This window comes from Parasteatoda tepidariorum, chromosome 3 (genome assembly GCF_982258835.1).
Source record: "Parasteatoda tepidariorum strain Cologne lab strain chromosome 3, Ptep-v5.0, whole genome shotgun sequence".
In the NCBI taxonomy this organism is placed as follows: Eukaryota; Metazoa; Arthropoda; class Arachnida; order Araneae; family Theridiidae; genus Parasteatoda; species Parasteatoda tepidariorum.
The window spans coordinates 106,273,981-106,293,668 of record NC_141757.1 but is presented as its reverse complement, the minus strand read 5'-3'; the positions used below and the strand labels follow the sequence as shown (position 1 = coordinate 106,293,668).

General features: G+C 27.1%; 1 protein-coding gene and 1 long non-coding RNA gene across 2 annotated transcripts; one reads left to right on the top strand and one right to left on the bottom strand.

Annotated features, from left to right (window-relative positions):
* Positions 1–4,532: 4,532 nt before the first annotated feature.
* LOC139427011 (uncharacterized) lies at positions 4,533–18,441 on the top strand. The gene is made up of 4 exons (XM_087158494.1): positions 4,533–4,576; positions 5,739–5,931; positions 8,401–8,538; positions 17,139–18,441. The coding sequence occupies exons 1-4, from the start codon at positions 4,556–4,558 to the stop codon at positions 17,291–17,293; spliced, it is 507 nt and encodes a 168-aa protein (XP_087014620.1). The 5' UTR covers positions 4,533–4,555; the 3' UTR covers positions 17,294–18,441.
* LOC147814133 (uncharacterized) lies at positions 12,328–13,582 on the bottom strand. Its single transcript, XR_015432294.1, has 2 exons — positions 13,022–13,582; positions 12,328–12,444 (listed from the first exon to the last, which is right to left on the bottom strand). It is a non-coding gene; the product is annotated as an uncharacterized LOC147814133 (long non-coding RNA).
* Positions 18,442–19,688: the final 1,247 nt, after the last annotated feature.

Genomic DNA, 19,688 nt, shown 5'->3' with positions numbered 1-19,688 from the left:
TTTACATAATAAACAAATCGTTCATGAGCTGCAATAGTGTCACAACTCATAAAACCCGCATTGTGGACTAATAACAGGTGTAAATATGGAAAAACACATTTTTTCAGCAGCAATAATAGTACAACTCATAATTCAACTTGACGACAATCTTCGTTTAAGCAAACTAAAGCATTTCTTATGCATTTCACTTAGCAATGAAAACTTTAAACCCACTTATCTCAAAACATGATTTTTTTGAGTTGTGCCGCTATTGCAGCCCATGAGCGAAATATTTATATAATATATTATCTTAACGATATCTCAATTAACCATATTTAAACTTGTATGCATTTGCTTTTGTAGATTTTAGAAATTATTCTATTATTTAAAAATTTATACAATAAGCTTGAAGTAATTATTATTTTGACGAATTTTGAAACAAACTATTTTTATAAAAAAGTTTTATTTTTACGATTTATCAATAAAACACATTTATACTCTTAAACGTTCGCCTTAGTTTTTTTTTCTTTTTTAAATCTTGAATATTATTTTATTATAACAAATTTATGAATCTCTTAATATCGGCTGTCTATTTTCAGTGACAGTTCTAAACTAGCATAAAAAGCCCATATGAGTTTTACACAAATTATATTTACTTTGACATAAATTTATCAAAATTTAGTTTCATGTTCTTTTGATTGGCGCAGTTTTATTCTGATAAATTTTACTTTCTAGATCTTGGAAAATTCTAGAAATCATTTAATCATTTTGAACAAAATTGCGTTATTAGTGTCCATTGTCAATTTTTAGCGATCGTTCTAAATTCGTATTAAAACCAGACAAGAATATTGGTACAAATGTTACAAATGACTTATCATATTATCAAAGAACATTTTCGTATTTTTATTCAGAGCTTCATTTGATTTGCTCTCTGGTTCCTTGTATATTTTAGATATTATTTAACTATTTTAAAATTAATTAAAATTGTATTGCCCACAGTTCATTCTTAGTAATAGTTCTGAACTTTCATCTACAACCCGCAAGAATAATTTATCATCATTATCAATTAAAGTGCCCACAGTGAACTTTTAATAATTTTTGAATTTAGGTTCTTTATTTTAAAACCGGTGTTGAACAACTGACCCAATACCAAGTATCTCCCCCCCCCGTCCCGCCTTTCTCATCTCCCCACCCGTCTTCTTCGTTCATGGCATAAAGACTCAACTTTTCATGACATAAAGATATTAACTTAAAATCGGTAGAGAATAGTCGATTCATTCTTAAATTTATGACTATCTATGTTCTACTCCGTAGTTTTGTAATTTTGAACCCAATCCTGGCGATAAGGGACACCTAAATCGAGCAATGGGACAAGCTAGACATTGTGGAGGACTTGTTGGAAGGAACTAACCAGCATTTGCGTTTCAAGGAGAGAAAAATCGTGAATTCTCCCTCGTTCAGACCGACCACAAGGGGATTCTAACCAATGATCTGTCCACCACTGATGATATTTTGCGTCAACTTTGCTGTCAATGAGAACCGGGATCAGAACTCTCCCCAAACAGCAACCGCTAGGAGTTGAAACTGGGTTTTCTGGATCTCTTCTGGTCACTGGGAAACTAGGTTTTTCGCGATTTTCCGCTCCACGCAAATACGGATTAATCCCTACAAAAAGGCCTCCATAAATACTAGTTTCTCCCAATGCTTGATCCAGAAGTTCCCTTGTCTTTCGGATTGGGCTCAAAATTACAAGACTACGGAGTTGAACATAAATAAGCGTAACTGGATCGACTATTTTATAAGGATTTTAAAATAAAAAAAAAGAATGTTTATGCCATAAAAAATTACTCTCTAAATCACGTGATCCTTAAGCAAAATATGAAATCAAATTATATATATATATATATATATATATATATATATATATATATTATAATATTATATATATATAATTTGATATTTAATATATATACTACCGCTCAAAAGTATCAGTACACCTAGAAATTTATAAAAAAAGGGCAAAATTCAAAGTGTCATAACTTCTTTAAAAAAGCTCATTTTGAAGCTTAAAATCTCCACTTTTATGTGATTTAATTGTTTTTAATTAAAATATTTTGCAACTATGTACAATCACACTCTGAACAATCATAGAAAATTGTATTATTTTTTTGTGAAGTTTGACGCGATGTACGGGCACAAAGGGGATAGATATTGCTAATTTTTATTATATCATTGGAAAATTTGGACATTTAGCTTTCATTTAAAAAAAAATTCCAAAAAAACATGTTTTTTGACGAAGTTATTGTCAAATAAGAAAAAAGGTTTTTTTTCAGAATTTAGTGATTTTTCAGCAATTATAATGAATTTTAGTGTAATTATAATATGATATGAAAATTTTTTAATTAAAATAAATTAAAATTTAATATAACTTTTTTTTTGGAAAATATAATAATGAAATAAGAATCAACGTTTAAAATTTAATATTTTGAAATTTATTTTTTCGTATTTTTCTCAGAAAAAATTTGAAAACAAAAATGTAATAATGAAAAAATATTTTAGATCATATTTTGCTTTCTTCAAAATATCCTCCCCGCGCTTTTATAACTGTAGCGCACACACTCGAGGCATCCGATCAATCAGCTTTTTTAATGTTATCTTGTCTATTTTTCGCCACTGTCTTGAAGGACTTTCCACATATGATTTATACTGGTTAATGGATCGAAGACCAAAGGTAGGAGGGCGAACCTAAATAGTTCCTGTGCGGAATTCATTACAATTGCTGAAAAATCATTAAATTCTGAAAAAAAAACTTTTTTTTTATTTGACAATAACTTCGTCAAAAAACATGTTTTTTTGGAATTTTTTTTAAAAATGAAAACTAAAAGTCCAAATTTTTCAATGATATAATAAAAATTAGCAATATCTATCCCCTTTGTGCCCGTACATCGCGTCAAACTTCACAAAAAATTAATGCAATTTTCTATGATTGTTCAGAGTGTGATTGTACATAGTTGCAAAATATTTTAATTAAAAACAATTAAATCACATAAAAGTAGAGATTTTAAGCTTCAAAATGAGCTAAAGCAGAAGCATTTTTGATCATTTTTAAAGAAGTTATGACACTTTGAATTTTGCCCTTTTTTTATAAGTTACTAGGTGTACTGATACTTTTGAGCGGTACTGTAATACAATTAAATATAAAATTAATATTTAATACAGTTAAATACATAATTAATATATAATACAATTAAATATAAGATTAATATTTAATACAATTAAATATAAAATTAATATTAAATTCAATTAAGCAAAATTTTTTGAGCCTTTAAGAAAACAACTTCAAAATTATTGTTTCAAATTTTGAAAAGAAAATCGTTAAAAATTGAGCAAGATATGACAATTTAGAGAACTGCGAATGAGGCCGAAAACATTTAGAAAAATCTGTGTTATAATTTGTATTCAATCGTTTTTGGCAACTTATGACCAGATATTAATTTGAATATCTTAAAATGAAAACTAAGAATAACACTAAGAAGAAATAAAATTTATTAGTTTAGGATTGAATCCCGCTTTTAACGGAAGCACATATTTAAATCATGGTAAATATTTTTAACAATAGCAAATAAAATATTATGATAAGCAGAATTAGCGCTGCTAAAATCTATCTAAAATCTGCTGAAATATAATATAAATAAAAAATAAAAAACAATAATGGAAAAAGTTACAAACTTTCACGTGAAAAAAAGAGAAAGCTATATTTAATTCATTCAAGAAATATAGCTATTTGTCTACGGAAGAGAATGGATTTTACTATCGTGTGATACCAAAATATTACTAGATGGAAAATTGAGGAAATTTTTTTTATAGATACTTAAAATTATTCATAACATGCGAGAAAATAGATACATATAAAACGTTTAAAAAGTACGTTCCCATGCCTTGAATTTTCCCAGTTTAATATTTATTTAATATTTGATTTTTTTAATGCTGCCTTTACAAAGTAAGGACTCGACATTCTTCCAAATACAAATGAATAATAACTAAGGAAGTTATTGAGCAAATAAAAGAAGAGTTAAAATAATTAAATAAGATCAAACAAACATAATGAAAAAAATAGTTAAAAAAAGTTGAATAAACTTTAAAGTTTAAAATAATCAGCTGAAAGTGAAAAGTCAGCTGAATTGCATAATTGTCACGAGAATGTATAATAAGAACAAATGTAAGGATTGCAAATTAAAGATAGGAAGTAAATATACAAAAAAATAGGTTTTCATTATATTAGGACAAAATTCAATCCAACAATTCAATTTCTAACTTTTTAAAATGCTATTTCCGATTTATATAATAAAAGTATACTGCATAAAGCATTTTGATTCCTGTTAATATTTGAAAAAAAAATTTATTTTAATCTGTTTTTTCAAGTAAAAAATATTTAAAGCATATTTTGAATTTTTATGTTAAGTATTTTCTGTAAAATTGGCATATTTAAGCTTTTAAATTTCATCCCTCTTAAAATATTATGGATTATGTTTTTTTTTCATTTCCAGAAATGGACCAAGGAAATATTACGCTTTTTATGAATAACACGCTGCGTACAGTAAGTTTATTTTATGAATTATTTATAATATTTTATTTTATAATAATTTATTTTATAATAATTTATTTTATAATAATTTATTTTATAATAATTTATTTTATGATAATTTTTATTATAATAGCTTATTTTACAAATTTTTTTAAAAATTGCAGGTACTTTTTTTACAATGATTTCGTTTTAAAACACTCTGATTACTAACTTGATGTGAAGAATAGTACTGTAATTTTTTTTAAACTATTTCAATTTATAAAAATTATTAAAAAATCATTTAATCCTTTTGTACCATTTTTTGCAGGCTAAGTGTACACAAAAATCCCCTGATATTATTGTTAATAAACAAACATTATCCAGTTTTCCTTGACTGTCAGTCTGAATAAAATTAATAAAAATTGTTACGCTATCGATCGTTAATTCCTTTTCCCTAGAGTAACAATATTTATCAGAAATACTAATTTATCATCATATTTATGATTATCCTGTTTTTATTATGTATTTAATTTTGACTGTTTTACAAAATTAAAAGCTCCAAATTAAAATGTTGCTTCTTTACTGTGTTATAAAGGAAGATTAATTTTGCATTTAAAATCATATTAGAAAATATTAAGCTACTATTTTACAATAATTAACGGGAGAATGTATCATATTTACTTTTAAAAATTGTATTTACTTTTACAACAAATTTGGAGCAAATCTCAAAATATGCTATAAAAATAAATAATTAAAAAAATATTGAATGAAACTAAATGATTCAGATTCTAAAGTTATTTTTAAAAAATTAAGCTTTGTTTTTTAAAAAAATTCTAGTGAAAAGCATTTAGTTGGCTTTGATCTTAACGAAAGTTAAGAGAAAGTTTTCCTTCGATTGTATTTTCTCTAATCGTAAACCAGTTCGAAAGAAGACATTTTCGAGATTTGAGTTATTTCTTTGGATAATATTAGCTTAAGATGTAAGTTTTTTGATAATGTAAAGGAAACGTAGTCAATGTCCGAGGATAATTTTAATCATGTCAATATTGCACAGACGGTTAATACCATGAAATACATAATTTATCTAAACTGTGCAATTTCTTGCTTAAGCTTGTGTATCTGTATACAAATTCCCAGTTGCTTCTATTGCTTGAACATAGTAACTGTTTTTTTTTTTTTTGTTTTTTTTTTGTAGAGGGACAATTTTACTGAAGTAGAAAATGTATCCTCATCTAACGACTCGATGTATATTACATTCTACACAGTTCTAGTAATTTCAGTCTTCGCTTTGTTGACATTATTCTACATAAAAATGAAAAAAGGCGATATTAGACCAAAAAAAAGAAAATTTCAACGTGGTGGAACCATGTGGAAACGCATGCGTCCAAGTAAGAAAATTTTAATTTATACTCATAATTGTTTATTGACAATGATAATAAATACAGCAATGATAGTTTAACGAGTTTAAGAATATTTTAACGAGACTTGTTGTTGAAGGATCAACAAATTGGCTACGAGAGATTTTCCTTCGAAACTGTTTGATTCTGAGATTCAAGAGAGTTTCAAATTGTCTATAGAATCAGAAGGCAGATCCGTAAGTTTTTTCACCTCAATAGAAGGGAAAATATAATGATTTTATAACAAAGCACCTACCTGCAGTAGGTTTCGACTATTTTATTTGTCATAAATACGAATCTAATAGTAAAATTCTTCTAAAGACAGATAAATTTAAGAAAATAAGTTTAAATTAAGAGATAATTCATTTTTTCGATCAATGCTTGTTAATGTACAGTGAAAAATAATTAAAAAAAAGGAATACCCGGATAACTTTTGATCTAATGTTCTGATTTTCACGTTCTGGGACTCGATCTTAAAGGTTTGAGTAGGTGACCTCAAATATGTTAATTAATTAGTTCAAATGATATTTTAAGTTACGAAACCAAACCCAAAAACGTTCATCCTGTGAATAATGATATAATTTTTCAACTAATATAGATTTCTGACCCTCAAAATATAGGGGATAGCCGCAATCTGAGATATATGGTCCCCATTGTTTGATCAAGAGAGTAGTCCAAAGTTTGGATCTCTTAATGCCGATTTTATTTTTTGCGTATCTCATTAAACCTCGAGTATTACCGACTTTTAAGAGAATTGAAAACTTTTTGCTCGCAATTATTAAATTTGATTAATCAAAGATTATTTCATGAAACATAAAACATTTAGCAAATATATATTATTTAATTTATACTAAAATGGACGAAAACATTTCGAAATGTAAAGTATAATTTTTTTTACATCACCTTTAAGTAATGTTGAATGGAATTAATAAAAAAATACTAAATTTTAAGAAAATCGCTCGAATATTTGTATATAATAAGTAATTAAGTTTTGAAGAAGCCGAAGAAGAATATATCTATGCACAATGGGCTATCGGCGACCTATATATATATATATATATATATATATATATATATATATATATATATATATATATATATATATATATATATATATATATATATATATATATATATATATATATATATATATATATATATATATATATATATATATATATATATATATATATATATATATATATACATATATATATATATATATATATCCCATAACATGCAAATAATAACTCGTAGCGCGGTAACTCGCAACAGGAATGGAGTTTTCTCGTTTGCATGAAACAACTTTTCAAATGCGCCAGCTCCTTTGCGTTTTGTTTTCGACCATGCATTCTTTGATAAAAAAAATTTTTTGTTTGGGTGTATACTATCACTTCCTAAAATTTTGCCCATCTTTTATAAATCACCCTGTATATAATATATATATATATATATATATATATATATATATATATATATATATATATATATATATATATATATATATATATATATATATATATATATATATATATATATATATATATATATATATATATATATATATATATATATATATATATGTATATATATATATGTATATATATATATATATATATATATATATATATATATATATATATATATATATATATATATATATATATATATATATATATATATATATAAAGCATCAAGCTATATTAAAACAGTTCTTTTTTTTAAAAAAAAAAACATTTATTTAACACCACAACAAATACAGTTTGTGGCGTAACTACCACTGCAAAAATATAATATCAAATCACTAGTATATAAGACATGTTAACTTGATTCCATCACGAGGTAGATGAAGGTTGATTTTGGTAGATGAAAGTTGACATAGTTGATAATTAAATCCCCTCCCAGTTACGACATTAAATTACCCGTATCGGGTTAATAATAATCTTTCAATTAAATATGGAAAATCCCGTAACACGGGTCAGAATAAACTTACAAAAAAACATAGAAAGACCCGTAACGGGTTAGTATTAACTTCAAATTCAAAAACCAAAAACTACTCTCCAAAATATCAACAACTCTCTGTTGTTCTAACCTTATCGTCTGTTTTTTTATTATTTGTCTCTTTATGTGTTTAGTTTAGTTTATTCATGCTTCTGCTAGCCTGTTATTTTCTTTAATATTTTTACTTTTATTCATGCTTTTGCTAGTCAATTATTTTTTTATATTTTCAAATTTTCTGCAACGTTTAAAAAAACGCAAACAAAGCCATCGAAAAACCACCAAAGTTTGTGTTGACTGTCGTAAAAGTAACACAAGAAGTATTATGCATATTAATTTTTTTTTAATTTTTCTGACAGCTTTATTAATCTTCCTCGGACATATCTATACCGTAGCGATAACCCGTTTATTAGACGTAGAAATATTTTAAAATTTATTTTTTTCTCTCGTTCTTTTTAACAGAAAATGCTACCCCACCAGCGTGTGTAAAACAGTCTACGCATATGGAATTTTTCCCTCCTCAAAGAAGAGAAAATTTACGAAAGGAAGGAAAAGCATGTTATGAAGACGTAGATTATGCTTTCACAATAGAAACAACCAGTGAGTAAATTATTATAAAATTAGATTGCATAACAGAAGCAAAATATACCAATACAATTGTTTATCAATAATGTATCAAAATAAATTGATTTTCCTTCTTTGTATTGATCTAATTTGCTTTGATTATATTAATACAGTATTGGAAACCAAGATTTTTTTGCGGATATAAGCATGTGAGTTGATTATAAGATAATATCTTTTCGTAGTTATAATTGTATTACGTTCTCATTCCAGTTAAAAAAGAGTTCGTGGTTTATTTTCATTCTATTCTATTCAAATTTTAAAATTTTTATAATTTAATATTTTTTTCTTCTTTTTTGAAATCGTTTTTTCCCTCTTCCTTTTTCTTTTTTCTTATATTATGGGTTATATGCATCACTTGCTTATGTGCAGTTTAAATATATATATATATATATATATATATATATATATATATATACCCAAGACAAAAAATCAAGATGGTTTTCCATTGATTGACCAACTTAAATATGATGGTAACCAACTTGAATTCCCAACAAAAACCATCATACAGCTTGATGTGACCATCAAACTTTCCCAACATCCCAAGGTAGGAATTGGCCGCTTTTCAAGTTGGACCAACATAGCATTCCCATCATAGTGCAATGGTTTTTTATGTTGGGCCAACATAGCATACCCATCATGGCATGATGGATTTACATAATGGGCCAACATAGCATTTCTATCATGACATGATGGGTTTTTATAATGGGACAGCATAGCATTCCCATCAAGGCTTGATGGATTTTTATAATGGGCCAACATAGCATTCCCATCATAGTATGCTGGATTTTCATAATGGTCCAACATAGCATGCCCATCATAGTATAATGGATTTACATAATGGGCCAACATAGCATTTCTATCATGACATGATGGATTTTTATAATGGGGCAGCATAGCATTCCCATCAAGGCTTGATGGATTTTTATAATGGGCCAACATAGCATTCTCATCATAGTGCAATGGTTTTTTTATGTTTGGCCAACATAGCATACCCATTATAGTACGCTGGATGTTTATACTGGGCCCACATAGCATGCCCATCATAGTATAATGGATTTTTAGAGGAACATAAAAAAAACCTAATAACAAAAATAGGTGTACACTTGTTTACTGAAATTTACTACTCTCTTGGTGATATTTTATAATGATCTTAGTCGGCAAACATATTAAACAACACAAATTATCTAATTTTTTAAGTTACATACAATTTAAATCTCAGTGAAAGGAATTACATTGTTTGTTTTTTTTAAATTTTTGCTTAATATTATCATAATTTTTTCTAAAAAAGCAATAATTTCATATATTAAGGACCTTTAGATTTCTTTAAAAAAATATCAATTAAAAAAGCCTCATTTAAATAAATTTAAAATAGGGTGCATAGCCAAATTTTTCAACAAAAAATAAACACTTTTCACAAGCACTCAAAAAATATTTGTAAGCACTTCGAAAAATATTATAATTAGGCAGGGTTGGCAAGTTTTTGACAGTTGATCGTATAATCCGGTTTTATTTACAATGACGAAGACGAGTGCGCGTCACAAACGATGAAATTAACAAGAGAAATGAAATTTTCTATAGCTAATAGAGAAAAAAAAAGTGACAATGTTCAGTTGGTCTCCGCAATCAGCAAAAGTTCGTGAGATTTTTCGATTACATTACAGAGAGCAGAAAATGAAGTCTGAAATTGAGAATCTCTTGCAAAATGCAGCAGGGTTTCACACGAGAATCAAAAATCCTTACCTCTGAATCCACTTCAGTATACGCAAGTGCGGACCCGCAAGTATTTCATCAAACATGTAAAACAAATGGTGTTTTCATACACTACACAGACCGGCGGTACGCCAAATAGATAGGGGTTGAATTAATTGTGAAAACGTTGAGTAGGACAATGTCTTTTTGCATAATTTGTGGCGAAAATCAACATGGTGAAGAAAAATATCACATTTCGGAAAAGGGAAAAGTAAGCACTTTTTGAAAACACCCAATGTAAAAAGGACATTTAAGAGCTTTTAAAAAACAAAATCGAAAATAAGCACCTTTAAGCATTTTTTAAAAACGCTACGCAGCCTGTAAAATAATCTGTACAATTTCCATACCTAACAGCAGCTAGGTTCAGAAAAAGGTGCTTATTGGCAAATTAGCATTAAGATGAAAAATATGTTACCTAAAAGTTTAAGATTCCTCCGTCTCTTTTTACGGAATAATTAAGAAATCATAAAGTAGAATAGAATACCTACATTTTAAACGCAGATATTAAATCAATTTACAAAACACAATTTATTTTTTGCAATAAATCGACAAGAAAAAAAAATTCAAAATAATTTATTAACAAAATAATTTATAAAGTTTTTTCAATACGTTTAGGTTTATTAAAGTCGCATATCTTTTCTGACAGAAATCTGCTTCTTTCAATAAGGCTCATGGATTTTGATTCCATGTATAGTCTCATTTGAGCTGGAATAAAAATAAAACAAAATTAGTATTTAAAATTTATTATGTATATGTCGACAAATCATTGTTTTTGTTTATTTTTTTTTAATATTACACATTGGTAAATGTATTAAATAGTGCAAAGTGCAAAGTTATATATATATATGTGTGCATGGATACATGAATGCACACACACCACTGTCAGCAAGTCTGAACTAAAATAAAGTTTTTGATAATTCATAATAATTTAGTCAACAGCTTTGACATTCTATCTGCTATAGACAAAAACAATAGTTTGTACGAATTGAATTTGCAGCCTGTTTCTAAAGAATCAATATTTACAGTAATCTCAAAATGTTTCTAAACATTAGCTAAATTTCATAATTAAAGGAGAAAATATGCTTTTTTTTTACTATATTTTCACTTTGTCTTATGGACCTACTTTTATCTCCTTTACTTGTAATAAAATATATTTTAAAATTGCAAAGCTAATAGTAACTTCAAGAATCAAATCAATAATATACTTGAAAACTGTATTACTGTAAAACTATAATGAGTACTGAAAATAACTGTAATAACTGCTAAAAATGCATTAAAAACTAAGAATAGCTAAATAACTATGGAGAAAATGGGCTATAAAATGGAGTAAATTGAGGATAAGGTGATAACTAAATTCGAACATCGGGTGTTGCACTATTATCAGAATTCAATAAAAATAATTTGAAAAATCATACCGTGATAACAAAAAAATAAATGGTAATAAGTTACTATTGAACAATTATTGGCAAAAAATAATACTTAAAGATGGAATTGTCAATAATCGAGGGCCACTAATTCTAAATTTCCCGATTGTAACACATTAAAAATATTCAAACTGAAAAAAAAAATTCGTTGAAAACTATATTTACCACCTTTATTACTTTTATATCATTATGAAAATGAATTGATCAATAGCATTGTCGTTTTATGCTCAATGAAAGAATGGTATTCCAAAACCTTAAAATAATTTCAATTATTGCGTATAAAACGCCACTACTAAAAGTGAAATCCATTTTCAATCTTGTGGAGCATAATTTCAAGCCATTAGAGTAGATATCGATAGTAAATTAGTTACTACTATATTAACTAATTTTTTTTAACATATAGCTGGGTACACTTATTATAAATACATTGGTTACATATATTATAAAAATAAATATTTGTTAGACCAAAATTAGAAGTAAGTTGGAAAATACCAGATAGTTGACATTCCTTTTTGGAACTCATAGAAAACCAATTAGAAATATGAATATAAGGAAATACTTACATGGGTTTTGTTCCCTTTATCTCTCTTTTTTTCCTTTTATTCTTCAGTTGAGGATGAAGATCCGTTTTTATTAGTGACTTGAAAGGGTTTAAGAGGGATCGATGGCCTTTTTTGGCTTACACTACTTATCAAGTCTTCAAGAGTAGCTAAAAAAAATATTAAAAAATTTAAACAGGAAGAGATCATTTGGCATTTATTAAAATAACAAGGTTAATTATTGTTATGCAAGGTTAATTATTTATTACACCTCTTGCTCCTGCACAATGATAGAATTTTTTATTGGTTACAAATTACATTAAAATGACAATATAATTAAGATGTAAATAATGTAGGATGCAAAATGTGGAGTTACAATTTATTTTTAAACTAACCACATTTTTAGGCACCTGTTGCGCTTACATAAAAATATTTCAATAAATAATTTGAAATGATTTTATTTCAATTAGAATAAATGTAGCTAAAAACATGAATCGAATTACAGGTTGAAAATAGAAACTTACATTAAAGTAGAGCTTAGATAAATTTCAATTCATCAATAGTAAATTTTTAAATATTTAAGTATCGTTATTATTTCTGTAGGGCTACTAGCAAATTGCTAATTTTGTTATAAAAAAAATGGGCATCGAAAATTAATTTTTATTCGAAAAAATATCTCGTATTCTCATAATTTGATTTCGATTTAATTCACTGACAATTTAATAATAAGAAGAAAGACTAACTCACCTTCTAGGCGCAATACATCAGCACTGTAGTAGGATGTTCCTTTAAGTCTGTCCCATGAGTCTTTAGGCGGCACTACCATTTTCTTAAGATTTTCAACTTCCTCTTGATTAACAAGAAGATCCGGACACCAAAAGACCTTTTGGTCTTCTTGAAATCTTTTGTCGATTTGGGGAATAGGTTTTATATAAAGTTAATGGGGACGTAGTACCTTTTCCCTCACTGATCATGATAATTCACGTAAGCGAACATTTCAAAAAATTATCCACAAAGTATCAACTAAATAGTTAATGTATGGAAGAGCGAATTAATTAAGAAACAAAATTTCCCACATGCAAGAATTCTACATTTCTCTCGAGACAGTTGTGAAATATTATGTGCTTATGCGCACCGAATTTTTTGTTAAATAATTTACTTATTATATATCAGTTTATAGACGATAACGAGAAGATTTTTGCGGTTGCCATGGTAATAGCTTGGAATGTAAATAGTTTTTGAGTGAGTGTAAGATTTTAAGATTGTAGTAGTTTGCAACCGATTTCCTAAATGATCTAAGCAATTTTTTAGGCGTTCTACTTCGAATTTTCTTTTGCTATTTAAATTTTAGGAAAAAAAAGTTCTTTTCAGAACTACACCTTTGTTATTTACTCCTTTTTGTGTTTTTATTTTGTTTTATTAAGCTAAATATTCTGTTTTTTCATTATTTTGTTTTGTTTAGTTAATTATTTATTTATTTATTTGTTATTTTTTTCGTTGTTTTATTCCGTTAAATTTGATTAACCAGAGCATTTAGATAATAGAAAAAAAAAGACTAGCTGGATACAAACGATATTTAGATAAAACTTCTGATTCTTCCTGGAGTTACCTTGTCTTCTGGATTGGGTTCAAAATTATAAGGTACGGGGATGAGCATTAATAGTCGTAAACTCAGAATTGTATCGGTTGTTCAAAGTCCGTTTTAAAATATAAAACGCAATGAGTCTGTGATATATATCGATAGGTTACCTATGTGAATCGGTTAATAGTAATCGGTTACTAATACTTAATAGGTTATCAGTAATGATAAATCAATACGTCCGTGTTGGTTTACTAAAAATAAAAATTTTTTGATGGTTGAAAGTCATTAAAACAGAATTTTTCATCATGAGATGATGAAGTTTGTTGGCCCAAGAATTTTAAAAATAACAAGTTGGTCCACCAACATATAATAAAATATATCATCTTCCAACATGACGTGTTGGAACTTGTTGGCCCAAGAATTTCAAACATAACAAGTTGGTTCACCAGCATATAGTAAAATATATCATCTTCCAACATGACATGTTGGAACTTGTTTGCCCAAGAATTTCAAACATAACAAGTTGGCCCACCAACATATAATAAAATATATCATCTTCCAACATGACATGTTGGAACTTGTTTGCCCAAGAATTTCAAACATAACAAGTTGGTCCACCAACATATAATAAAATATATCATCTTCCAACATGACATGTTGGAAGTGATTGGCCCAAGAATTTCAAACATAACAAGTTGGTCCACCAACATATAGTAAAATATATCATCTTCCAACATGACATGTTGGAAGTTGTTGGCCCAAGAATTTCAAACTTAACAAGTTGGTTCACCAACATATAGTAAAATATCATCTTCCAACATGACATGTTGGAAGTTAGTTGGCCCATCAAAATCCATTATCGCATAATGGGAATTATTGGATGTTGGTTCCCATCAAGTAGTGTTGGGCCAACAAGAAACCAACATAAACCATCAAAATATTTTGATGGTCCCATCAAGAATTTTGTCTTGGGTATATATATATATATATATATATATATATATATATATATATATATATATATATATATATATATATATATATATATATATATATATATATATATATATATATATATATATATATATATATATATATATATATATATATATATATATATATATATATATATATATATATATATATATATGTATATATATATATATATGTATATATATATATATATATGTATATGTATATATATGTATATATATATATATATATATATATATGTATATATAAATATATATGTATATATATACATATATATATATATATATATACATATATATATATATATATATATATATATATATATACATTTATATATATATATATATACATATATACATATATATATATATATATATATATATATATATATATATATACATATATATACATATATACATATATATATATATATATATATATATATATATATATATATATATATATATATATATATATATATATATATATATATATATATATATATATATATATATATATATATATATATACACTCTACAATGAAAAAATCGACGCGCCAGGAAGCATTCCTCCGATTGCTTTGAAATTTCGTGTGCATGAATGTTTTGAACAGATAAGGCTGGAATGATGCCGACTGGGGACGTATAGTCTTTAGCGACGGATCCCGCTTCCAACTGTGTCCTGACGATCATCGAAGACGTGTTTGGAGACGCACACGGCAGAGGGGGGATCCTGCCTTCAGTATTGCACGCCACACCTGCCCTCAACAAGGCATTATGGTCTGGGGTGCCATTTCCTTTGACAGCCGGACCCCTTTGGTCGTCGTCATTTTACACTTACTGCACAGCGGTACGTCGACGACATCCTAAGACCTGTTTTGCTACCGTTCCTTTTGCAGCACCCTGGGCTGGTTTTTCAGCAGGACAATGCCAGACCACACACACACACACACACACACACACACATACATACATATATATATATATATATATATATATATATATATATATATATATATATATATATATATATATATATATATATATATATATATATATATATATATATATATATATATATATATATATATATATATATATATATATATATATATATTAAAAATTATAAGCAAAATGATCGTTTATTGAGAAAAAACTAATGAATGGATGTCACCCTGTTGCTCACATTTAGCGTGAATGCACGATGTGAGACGATCAAGCACTTGAGGTATACAAGTCCCTATTGCTGTTCAGCAACCTCTAATTCAACCAAACTCGGAGAGGCCCTTCCATTTGTCTTTTCAAATAATCGCAGATAAGCAATATCGGTGACAAATGTGGGGATGGGACAGACCGGAAAAGGGTGGCAATGGGGCAGAGACAAACCGGAGACAACCTTTTTATGTGTTGTCATGTTGAAAATTGCCTCCCAGGAGTTCTACCATCAGTGACATGTGAATGAAGGATGTCACAAAGTGCCTTTGAGCTATCGAGGTTCAAGGGATCAATATTATAGGCTTATCATGCGTCGACTGTGATGGTATTCTCAATATCATCACATCCACTATTGGAGTGATAATATAACTTAAATAGCTACGCGGCCATTTTGGTGATTGCAACTTTCTTGTGACCGCAACTCTCAATGTAGAAATATTAAGTTCCTATTTTTAAACGCCAAACTGTATAGATTAATATTTTCCGCATATATAAAGTTTAATAAAAAAAGAGTGCTGGTTTGTTATATAATTAATAATTATTTCTTTGACAAGCATTATTGAAAATATGAGACTACGAGTATTAAATATAACAAATTTATTTTGCACTATCACAAAATTTTACAATAATTTAGGAAATATTTAAAATAATAAAAAATAAAGAAACTAGGATATCAAATGAGAATTAGATACTTATTAGAGAATTAGAAACGACTAATTTAAAAGTAAGAGAATAGAAATAACAAATCGAGCGTAATCATACTACTTTCAAACTAGTCACCATCGCCGTTCAAACTAGAATATGGTGACTGCTTACCCATGTGATCTGCGGCAGCTAATGTAAATCAAAAACGACACAGTCGAAGGAAAAATAGTGACACTACTTATGTTTGGTAATCCAGGGCTTTAGTAAAAGCATTGAAATTTTACAGATATTAAATAATTATTAAAGTTATATATTAAAATTTCCTAATTTTCCAGCTGTAATAACCTTTCTCATAAAAATCCATACTGTAACAATAACCCATTTATTAGACGTAGAAATATTTTGCAATTTATTTATTTCTCTTTAACAGGAAACGCTGCACCTATGCCAAGTGTGGAACACTTTATGAATCCTGCGTATTCCCCTCACCAAAGTACAGAAAGTTTGCAAGCGAATAGTTTCGAAAATGTTGATGAGATTCTTACAATAGAAAGAATCAGTGTGAAAAGTTACGAAGAAACTTAATGTTTGAGAAGAAAAAAACATACTAAATAAAGGTGACGTTACTAACTTATTTTTTTCTCATCATGTTATTGCTCACATCATCGTCTATCAATGTTGTACAACTCATTTGGCTATTTTTAAAAGTCACCCATTCACCCAATTTACTGAAGTTTCATCTTTAAGAATGACATCTTAAAGACTGCTACTTATAAAGTGTATTATTATATTTACAGTTGTTGTGAGATGGTTCATAATATCATGATTTCATATTTCACATCCCTATCTATCAATGTTACCAACTCAAATAACTGTTATTTATACAATGTGAAACTCATTTGGTTGTTTTAAAATGATTCATCCATTTACTGCAGTTCTCTCTTTAAAAATGAAACTTTAAAGTACGCTACTTATAAAGTTCGTTAGGTTAACTCTTATTCTGAGATGAATCATAATATCATAATTCCTTATTTCACATCATTATTATGACTGGGCGATATTAGAAATTATATATCGTGATGCATCGTCAGTTTTGCATTGCGATATAGCGATGTATCGCGATATAGTATTTTTGAATTTCATTTACTTGTAAGGCACAGATCAGATTTCTATCGAAACTCCATACTCAAATTGATTTAAATCAATTTATAAGTTTGAGGATATATATGTTTTGCTTAAGAAAGATATTAAATAAATTGACTACTATGCTCAAAACTTACTTAAAATATTTATTGAAAAAATGTGTAGATACAGAATGAAATATTTGCACCTCTTTATCGTTTATAAGGTATTAGCAGTCTAATTAAGTACCGAATTACCTAAATTATTAATTAATTAAATTATTAATTAATTTAGGTAATTATTAGGTAACTTTACTAAGCTTTTAACTGGAAATGAAAGAAAGTTTAAAACGATAAGTTTATGAATTATTTGAAAATCAAGCGAATGAAATTTTGAAAAAAAAAAAAAAGGTTTAAAGACATAAAAACTAATTTTACTAAATGAGCCATATAAAAGCAACTTTGATAATTACATAATTATTAAGTTCGATTGTAATGTTCAAATTCTAAATGAAAAAGTAAACGCAAGTTTTGTTATATTTTCTAAAAATGATCACGCAAATAACGAAAGATTTCTTAATTTAAAAATAAATAGTAAAAGAATAAATAAAATAGAAATTTATCAATATATTTACCTAACAATATAGAAAGAAAATTTAAAAAATAAGATCGTTAAAAATTATTTGTATGTTCAAAACAAAGTGCTAAATAAATTTTAAAAAAAAATAATAAAACGCTTTTAAATCACTATTTTTTATTATTATTATTTCACATAAATAATTACATTAAATTGAATAATGACCGAATTATGAACGAAAAACAAAGTAAGGTTTAATTTCTTAAAAATAAAAACAAAAGAATTGTGATTTTCGATAATATATTTAGCTAATTAAATAATAATATTAAAAGAAAATTTTAAAAAACTGATTGAGCTCTCTATTAAAACGAAAAAAATGAATAAAATTCTCAAACCTTTCAAATTTTTTTGAATAAATGAAGTTGATTGACTTACGTCTAAATCCAAATGACAAAAAATAAGTTTTGTTTTAACTTTATTTCTAAATATAAAAGCAACTCAAGATTTATAAATTTAAAATCAGTAATAAAAATCCATTAAATTATTAGAAGTTTTATCCAAAAAGTTTTTAATAAATTAAAAGAAAAGAAAAAAACCTAACAAATTTAATTACTTTGTAACTTAATTCTTTATGGGCGCCCTAAATTAGATTTCCGATAATTTTCACATTTAAAAATAAGAAAAAGTTTTGTTGAAAAAAATTACCTAATTAATGAAGAAACTCTTTATAAATTCGTTTCAATAATAGATTGCGTTCAGAACAAGGCAACGGCAGCAATCACGAAGTTAGTCTCACTGAAAATAATCTACAAGAAATGATATCAAGTCGCGACAAAGAAATAAAGAACTAAGAGTTGCGAAAACGAACATGCGAGAACACGATATAGTATGCTCAAAACTCTTTTTCTGATTCTACCGCTAATCAATCAAGGCTATTTCAACATAACGAAACGAACACCCCGAGTCGGCATCGGAACGTAAGGGAAGATCCTTGCGTGTCTTATATCGCTATATCGTTATATCGCTATATCGTCTTCCCTCGAAGACTTAAATCAGATTTCTGATGCATCAGAAATCTGATGCATCGCCTGGAATGAAAGTCGCTGTATCGACTTGCCGATATAGGCGTTAAATCGATATGTCGCGATACATCGATTTATAGCCCAGTCCTAATCATTATCTACCAATGTTATTAACTCAAATATTTGTTATTTATAAAATGTTTAAGCATAATTTAATGTGGATATGTATATTGACTGTTAGAATTAGAGAGATTATAATA

Bases quoted from the DNA above. Each gene is read 5' to 3' on its own strand.
- LOC139427011 (XM_087158494.1), top strand. From the start codon at position 4,556: ATGAATAACACGCTGCGTACA. The intron at 4,577-5,738 runs GTAAGTTTATTT...TTTTTTTTGTAG, and splicing joins TGAATAACACGCTGCGTACA to AGGGACAATTTTACTGAAGT. The intron at 8,539-17,138 runs GTGAGTAAATTA...TCTCTTTAACAG, and splicing joins TTTCACAATAGAAACAACCA to GAAACGCTGCACCTATGCCA.